We start from the raw sequence: 9,091 nt of genomic DNA, 5'->3' as shown, positions 1-9,091 counted from the left end.
TGAGGTTTTCATTTTTGACAGAAAAATATCATCTAAAAAATTCAAATTATATATCTAAACAATAATTTTACTTCACATCAATCTTATTTTAAATTATGATTTTATATTGTATGTCCAAATGGACCCGCAAATAAAGAATTCACTGTCAAAAATATTCTTCCAGCAACTTGTTTTAGTAGTACATCTGAATGTCCACATAATGTGCTAGGGATATGCCAGCAATGCATCAACAATAATAATTAATCTATATTACCTATTGCCTAGTTGAAAATAAATAAACTACCACTCCCTATATAAGAAAATCCAACCAAACACAGAAGAGTTGAATTTTTGTAATCCAAAATAAGCATGATTTCCTTAATTAACATGAATATAGAGTCATCAGTCATGCCTTAAAAATATGTTTCTTTATTACTTTAGTTCTCAATAACCTTTCAAGAGAATTAGAATATAATGTACATGGGAAACTTACAAAAATAAAATATTTTTTTTGGGAATGTAATTGACATTAAATAAATAATTTTTGTGACAAGTGGTACTAAGTACAATTAATAATAAAATTTCAAAATAAGATAATTCAGAAAGTGATAGAATCCTCTCTAAAGACTCTTTTAAGTTTTGAAAGGTAACATAATGCAAGTTGTAATTTGAATATGTATTAATCGTACGATAAAAAATGTTAAGTCATTGTACAAATTAAGTTGGCCCGACATGAACCTAAAGCTTCATTTGTTTATGTAATAAAGTTGTAATTAAAACATTGTAATCGTACAAAGAGACCATGAATGTGTAAATCTGATTCGATATTAACATCTTGTTCCTTATCCAAACATTGGAAATCGTACGATTAATTTGTTGATTAGTGTTTTCAATATAGTTTTGGATGTCTCCATCAATTTAATATATATAATGTTCATAACATAACCCGCAACCCACCCTTATCGATGCAACTTGAAGTAAAATTTTGAATATATATATAGGTGAAAGGTCGTTTTCAACACATCAAATTATTAAAGAAAAGGTTATAGGATGTTTGTTCATTACAAATTGGAATTGGTCATGGAGAGTATGTTTCATAATGTCCGCCACTAATTTATTTGCCTCCTCGTTGATTTTCAAGTGTTTTTATTTCAAGTTGTATAAAAATGGAGGAGGCAAAGGCCAAACCTCTTCAATCAATTGGTGAAATAAACACTCAACCATTATGTTTGATATATATATTGTTTGATTCATTTGTTTTACTTATGATTGATACTTCTTGGCTCTTTTATGGAAACAATAATTCGACATAAAAGATTGTTATCTTAATCATGTTTCACGGTGTAAAATTAACTACACATAGGTCCACTTTCAAATTATGACTAGTCGAGGGTACGTATCATATATTGGATCCAAAATTTTAACTTCACATAGGTTGACTATTTGTGATTTTACCACTATTTATTCTACTTTTAGAACTATAGATTCAAGATGTATAATATTTTATTAGACATTTTGGTGAATTATATACATGTATATCTTATAATTTATATATTAGAAGTACTGAGTTGATCAGTTTCCGTCACTGGCCATGTGTGTGACGTATGTCTCAGACTAATTGCGAATTCGTTTGCCAGAAATGAGGTGAGGAGAGTATTATAAGATAGAGAATTGAACTTTCATTAATATCGTGAAAGTTTCAGATAATCAATTAATTAATTGAGAGACTAAAGTCCCAAAAGAACTACAATCGGGATCTCGTAGCTTGCGTTCCTCAATATGATGGCAAGTTGGAAACATACTTAATTTCCAAACACAAATTCTTGGAATAATCAAACAGAAACAATATTATTTGATTATTTGAAAACTAGGCAATTAGTCATGGTCATTAGCAGCATACTTTATAATATTTTGTTCTAGTGGTAGACTTGTCCTAGAAAAGAATTAGACAAATTAAAACAAGGGAAAAGGGTCTGAAAAATACTTTAACTTTGGTCAAAATTGTTGTTACGATATCAAATTTTATGGAGGACCTTTTTTACCCTGCACTATTTAATAGTGTATTTTATAGATATATATGTGCCCACTTGGACATATTACTATTTATGATATCCACGTGGGCACATATATACCTTTAAATATACTATTAAATAGTGCAGATGGATATAAGGTCTTTTCCAAAGTTCGGTATCGTAACAACAATTTCGGTCAAAATTCAAATATATTTTAGACCTTCAACCGAAAACATTAATTGGACCAGTTACATGCATTATTAATAACCATAATTTAAATTTAGCATTAATTTGGAAGTATCAACACCAACAAATAGGCTTTTTTTTGCAAGTCGTCACCAGTTCATTAACAGCTAATTATTCCTGACGATATTGTTGTTCTTAATTTTGTAGTATATATGCCAAGTTGACAGGACAACTTGTAATTTGTTGCAGGCTTGAGGCTTTCAGTGATGTCATTAAGTTTTTAATTATACTAGTTAACTGCATAAATCATGTAATAGTATTCACAAATCCTATCCTTAGTCAACTTTAAGATTCCTTAGGGTGCCCTAAAAATGTTTTTCTCAGAATAATAAATTCAAGAAAATAGGTAAATAAAATTTTTAATTTTTCAAACAGATCATGAATTCACATGTAACAAAATCATTTTGTAGCATCTATAATTTTTTTGACTCAAACACACAAACTTAAAGTTGAAGGTGAAAGATGTTTACTATCCGAGGATGTGGATGTCGATCGAATGACGACTATTGTTACATTAAATCTTTGTGTTTCTTTTAATATATCTTCCCTTTGTTGTCGGAATTATTTTAATTTAGGGCTTACTTTCTCAAATTCTACACATCATCCAAGATTCATTTAGTTGAATATTTTGGATAATTACATTATTAGTTTCTATGACGTGAAGCTGACTTTTGCTCTACTAATTTTATTCTAATAAGTATATTTAGCTACTTATTATAGTAAAAAAGAAAATCTAGACATACTAGCGTACTATATTCCATGTATATGTAGAGAGAGCTTTGTTAGTGATATAAAATTTATTTCGTTGTACCCAAAACAAATGTTGAAAATTTTAAATAATACAAACTAATTAAAGTTTCATACATACGTATGCAAGTATTTATGTATTGACAATGTACATTAGATTAGGACAAAAATATTTATTATTTTCAACAATGAAAGAGAAATATGCGTCTCTGAGGAATTAATTGGGTAATCATGGTCCAACACTTGGATCAGATGAAACCCCATCGATAATGCACAATATATACCCTACAAATAAACAAATTTATTTCTTTATTGGCTTAGATACATAATTAACCCCTTAATTCAATTGAATACCCGAATTCCCAATAAATTGTTTCAATTGCACACTTAAAGGTTTAAATTTTGAATTTCTTTTGTATATGTTCACGTTCGTTTATTAGGTAATTAAGTTAATCACATAAAATATATCATTTTCTTTAATATGCGCATTCGCCTTAATAAGTCGTAAAACCCTAGACTTTTTCTAATCGAGGTTGAAGCGTATATACAAAAGATGACATATTTTATGCGGTTAACTTAACCATGTTATAAACGAAACACGTGTAAAAGTGTTTTTTTTTTAAATGTAATTCAAAAGTGTAGCTAGTTGAAACACTTTATTAATAATTGAGATATTTAATTAAAACATATTTTAGTTTGATTGTCTAAAGATTTTCATTGAGCCTTAGCAATATAGAGAGTTATTTTAGTAGAAATGATCTGATTTTTAAATTAGGACTTCTTAATGTGAATTCGAAGTAACTAATTAAAGATTTAATCGGATATTATACATGGAGAAACCAAAAAAAAAATGAACAAGAAAAAGAGTCCACATATTTATTCAACTCATCATACAAAATATAATGCCCATTTCGAATCCATCAATTATTGTGTTATGCCAAAAGTAGAACGGCATAAAAAGGACAGTGTGCTATATTCTTCTAAGTTTTAATATTGTACAATAAATATTCTAATGTAAAACAAAAGCATTCTTTTACGAAACATACGTAGATTCTCATTATATTAATTAAAGAGAAAAGTTGTAGTGCTGCTCATGCTTATTCTTGTAACGGTGGTATACATTAATCATATATGTCATTTCGTATTAACAATGTTAGCATAAATAACGCTATTTGCGCTCAACTTTGTGAAAAAATAGAGCTTGCTTAGTTATAAAAGGTAGTTGTATTTCGATTTTGAAACGTAACAAAATATTGTTTGTGCATATAATAACAGTGAAATACATTACATTGAATATGTATATAATCTCGTCTCTATACATAAATATAGGGGGTGCTAACCCATATAATTTTTCCTTTTCTTGAATAGACATCTGACTTTAAGAAGCATCCATCTAGTTTTAACATATATAATATTTTGAATTAACATTATAAATGCATAGCATATATGTGTCTTATGTTTAATTTAAACATATCATTTGTACATCCAAAGTCAAATGACCTCTCTAAATATCAAAATACAAATATAAAACAAAACATTTAAGACATTTTTATAAAGAAGGGGTTTCAGAAGATAAAAAAAAAAAAAAAAACTTTTTTTTAAATTGCAATTATTGGGTTTGATGAAGAGCATGTCTTGGTCTGACCCTAACGGTAAGTGGGTTGACCATTTCACAAGATAGCCTCAATACCTCAGATAAGTCAACAGGCCCGTTATTCTCAATGGGCCCAAAACGGAATTCATGTAGAAGCGTTGCGACCCAAAAGGTAACTGTAGTAAGGCCCAGTGTTTTACCGGGGCAAGTTCTCCTTCCGGATCCAAACGGTGCAAGCCTCAAATCGGATCCTAAAACCGAAAAATCCGGGCCATTTACGAACCTTTCGGGTTGGAATTCAAGTGGGTCAGCCCAAACATCTGGATCTCGGGTTATGGCCCACATGTTTACCATGGCAGTGGTCCCAGCCGGCACGTGATACCCATCCACCGTTGTATCTGTTATAGCAAGGCGGGCCCACGAGAGTAGTGGACCTGGAGGGTGTAACCTTAGTACTTCTTTTATTACAGCCGGTAGATATGTCATCTCCGATACATCGGACTCTGTCAAGGCACGTGATTCTCCGACGATCCGGTCCAATTCTGTTTGGACCTTTGATTGAACTTGAGGATGAATTAGCATTCTTGCTAATATCCATTCTATTAATACTGCTACCGTATCAGTCCCCCTAAATATCATTTCCTGCAAAAAAAAAAAAAAGTTACTACTACATTTTAATCATAAAACTGTATGATTAAAGAGAATTTAGTGCATTCTTTTTGTGGGATTTGATTTTATGTCCGCGTGTATGTTCAAGTAGAATAAGATAATGTTATTACATCAAGTGCAATGCTGAATAGTTTCTTTTTATTCTTTTTAAAGGTGCCATCCTATTTGTTTGTAATATTTAAAGGAGTTAAATGAAAATGAAAAGGCAACTAGTTCCACGTAAGAAAAGAGGGAAATATAAAAAGTGGTTGCTTTCAGAACAAGTGCGATTGTGAAAATCAGAAATTGACCCTGAATATATTCTCACTAGCAGGGATGGCATGGTTGAATTTTTTAAAATATACTTTTAAAAGGAAAGAAATTTACGAGAAAACTAAATATTCACAGAATCAGTTCATAAAAATATTACTACTAATTGCACATAAAGTGAAAAATGATGAGTAATTAATCAACCATAATTGTGAAAAAGGTATATAAAAACCATGGTGGCATAAAACTTAAATCCAAACTAGTCAGTATTTTTTTTTATGCTTACATATCATTAAAAGATATAGTGACATATTAACAACGAGGAGAATTTCAGTGATTAGTTTTTGTGCTATAATAATATATAATGCTTACCCAAAGTACGGCGATCATATCAGAGTCTGATAATCGTTCAGAGCCTTGAAGAGAGAGCAAGACATGCACAAAATCAGGATGAACATCACCCAATTGAGCCTTATGTTCGTTGATGATCCTGCTAACAAACTTGTTCACTTTAGGTACCAAACGAGAGCATCTGAGCCGTATTTTTTGTGGATCAAATTCAGTTAGCCAAGATAAATGATCAGACCAATTAAGCATACCCAAAAGCTCATAACCTTCCTCAACCAATTTTCCCAATTCTTCTGTTTCTGCGTTACAACAATCAAGACTATATTTTCGCCCAAAAACAGAACACATCATGTTATTTAAAGAAGCCAATTTTAAAGCATCTCTAACTCGAACTACGTCGTCCTGTCCGCCTAATTGGAACATTGTAACCATCTGTCTTACAATTTGAAAACGTTGAGCTTCCGAAGCTTTAATTTGCTTGGGACAGAACAAGTGCGTGGCTGCAATTTTCCGAAGGGTACGCCAGTAGACACCATATGGAGCGAAACCAATTGCTCTGTTGAACATTAAACTGTATGCTGATTCTTTTACAGGACGATCAGCGAAAACAGAGCTATTCAAAATCTCCTTAGCTACGTCTGGATTACACGTAACAATAACTCGGGTTTCGCCTAGGCTTAAGGACATGAGACGCTTGGCTACGCAAGATTCAGCCATCGCTGCTATTTTGCGGTGTGCTAAACCAACCATGAGGTTCATACTTCCTACTAGGAGAAATCCTTTTGGGCCGGGTATATTATTGTTGTTATTAGTTAAACAGGAATTTTTCCTCCAATTATATTTTCCCCAAGCAGGGCCTCCAGGATGAGACCAGTAAATGATGTTCATGACTAGCCAAAACAGAACAATGAAGAGAATAAAGTAGATAGAGTTTATGCATTTTGAAGCTAATGCAAAAATCCAAAAGCTTTCTATATCTGTTCTCATTTTCTCTTAGGATTTTTTTTTTTATGATAGGCAGAGTATTGCAAGAGTTAGAAGAGAGCAAGAGTGAGAAAAGTGTTGTATTTGATTATGGGGCATCAAAGAACGATTTTATAGGCAAAGATAGGACATACTTGGGAAATATTAACACTATTTTACTTTACATGAACTATAAATGTGTCAATTAAATTAAAACATAAAAAATAATAATATTGTAAGTTTTAATTTATGCATCGATATTTCATTGAAAAATAAATTAATGTTTTTATATATTTTGTAATCTAAAATATCTCATACATAAATGTTTATATAATTATAAATTATTCTATTAAATATAAAATAATAAGGTCAAATATCAATTATTTTAAAATTAAAAATATATGATTGTTTGGATTAAAAAAGGGACGTATGTTACCTATATAAATTGGAAGGGGGAAATACTAATTTTACTCAGTCGTATAGTATAGTTTTCTGTTGGCGTGCGATTAGTAATAATCTTATTTTCCTTTTCCTGTTTACTTTCAAATTGACAAATCTATTAACAAAATAATGATTGACATAGTGAGTTTATCATTTGACTCTTATTAATTATGAAGTGGATGAATTAAAAATTCAAGAAAAGTTCTATCTCTTTCAAAGTTGTCCTTCTTGATTTGTCAAAATAAACAAGTAATTATGAACAACTAAAAAAGAAAAAAATAAACAAGTAATTAAGAACAGAGTACTAAACATAAATGATATACTCGTAATTAGTGTTATAAAAAGGTGTATGTTGACATAATTGGATTGATGCATGACGAAATTAGAAAGAGCAAGACACCAAGGCGCGTGAAGCACTCTCCAATAACAATAGATTGCTTGTGCTAAACAGGATTAATTAAATAGTAATGGTCCGTAATTAAGTTAACAGTATAGAGGACTTGGGAATTATTATTTATTTAGGTCAACCTCCCCATGAGGTCACCTGGTGTCGGCACTATGCAGTGATCAATAAGACCCAACATTTTTTTAAAAATCTAATCTATGTGCCTCATAAATTATAATCTTTTACATGAATTAGTAGGACCTTAATTTGTGTTATGAAAAATTAATCTATTCCATTAGCTTCTGATTGACCAATTTTCAACTCCAATTCTATCCTTTTGTTATAAGTGTTGAAGTTACTTTACCTATATCGTCTGATGTGATTTTATTTTTAATCGTAAAATTTTATGTGTTTTAAAATTGTTAATTATTATAATTTGTAATATAATGTTTAAAATATGCAAATTTATTTTAATAAAGGTAAATCTTTTGTGACAGAATTCACTCTATTAAAATTAGTTTGCCAATCGAAATTTGAAGAATAAAATATAAAAGGCATAACACTGCATGTCAACAACTGTAATTATACAGTTCTAATTGATTAGTATAGTAATCACAGGATAATCAATAGGTTCGTCTTTTTAATTTTTGTGAAATTTTGATATTTGATAGTCTAATATTTGTCAATTTTCGAAGAGCTTCGTTGTACTCGGTATGCATATATATGTTATAACAATGTCAATGTGTGATCCAAATTTAATCCAAGCTTCAGAATGAGCGTTGATCACCAGGTGAAAAACCCAAAAACAAATTATAACATACAACAATGGAGATAGCTAGAGATCATTTAGTAGATTAGTTAATGAAATAAAATAGTTTTTGTTAGTGACAGACGTGCTAACTAGTAGCATATTTGCGGGATATGCCATTCACAATTAATATCTTCGTGTTTTAATGTGAGATTGTTTCTTTTGTCTGATTATGTATTTCACTTTTAAAATTTTATTAAGTAATACAAATCATTATAAGTTAAATTAATACCTTCGTGTTTTAATTTATGTAAAGAGTATTTTGATTGAGCACGTAATTAAGAAAATATTTCTTTTAAAAATATAGATTATATATATTCTGCAATAAATTTTCTCATTAATAAAAAAGCATATGTTTAAAATTCATTTATTTTTAACAAAAATATGTTAATTTTTCATTTACATAAATATGAGATAAATGAAGTAGAACAGATTCTATATCTCATTTTTGTTGATCTCAACTAAGGATTTATCGAAAATACATTATTCACCTTAAAGTAGATAAAGATAAAATTTGGGTATACATTATCATTTCGAAACACACGTTATGGAGACCATGGGTGGAGCCGCCTTGACTTCAGGGATCATCCGAATCCGTTCATTCGGCAAAAAACCATATATGGTAAAATATTTTTTTAGATATATGTAGT

At 30.1% G+C, this 9,091-nt stretch overlaps 1 protein-coding gene across 1 annotated transcript; it reads right to left on the bottom strand.

Moving 5' to 3' along the window:
• Positions 1-4,436: 4,436 nt before the first annotated feature.
• On the bottom strand, positions 4,437-6,831 carry LOC125853688 (cytochrome P450 78A6-like). The gene is made up of 2 exons (XM_049533414.1): positions 5,869-6,831; positions 4,437-5,220 (listed from the first exon to the last, which is right to left on the bottom strand). The coding sequence occupies exons 1-2, from the start codon at positions 6,829-6,831 to the stop codon at positions 4,594-4,596; spliced, it is 1,590 nt and encodes a 529-aa protein (XP_049389371.1). The 3' UTR covers positions 4,437-4,593.
• Between the last annotated feature and the right edge of the window lie 2,260 nt (positions 6,832-9,091).

This window comes from Solanum stenotomum, chromosome 1 (assembly GCF_019186545.1).
Source record: "Solanum stenotomum isolate F172 chromosome 1, ASM1918654v1, whole genome shotgun sequence".
Taxonomy (NCBI): Eukaryota; Viridiplantae; Streptophyta; class Magnoliopsida; order Solanales; family Solanaceae; genus Solanum; species Solanum stenotomum.
This window is presented reverse-complemented; position numbering and strand designations above follow the sequence as displayed.

What these genes read in the sequence shown, in the direction of transcription:
- LOC125853688 (XM_049533414.1), bottom strand. Translation starts at nt 6,831, where the DNA reads ATGAGAACAGATATAGAAAGCTTTTGGATTTTTGCATTAGCTTCAAAA. An exon ending in ATATGATCGCCGTACTTTGG is followed by an intron (nt 5,221 to 5,868) that starts GTAAGCATTATA and finishes TTTTTTTTGCAG; the next exon opens with GAAATGATATTTAGGGGGAC.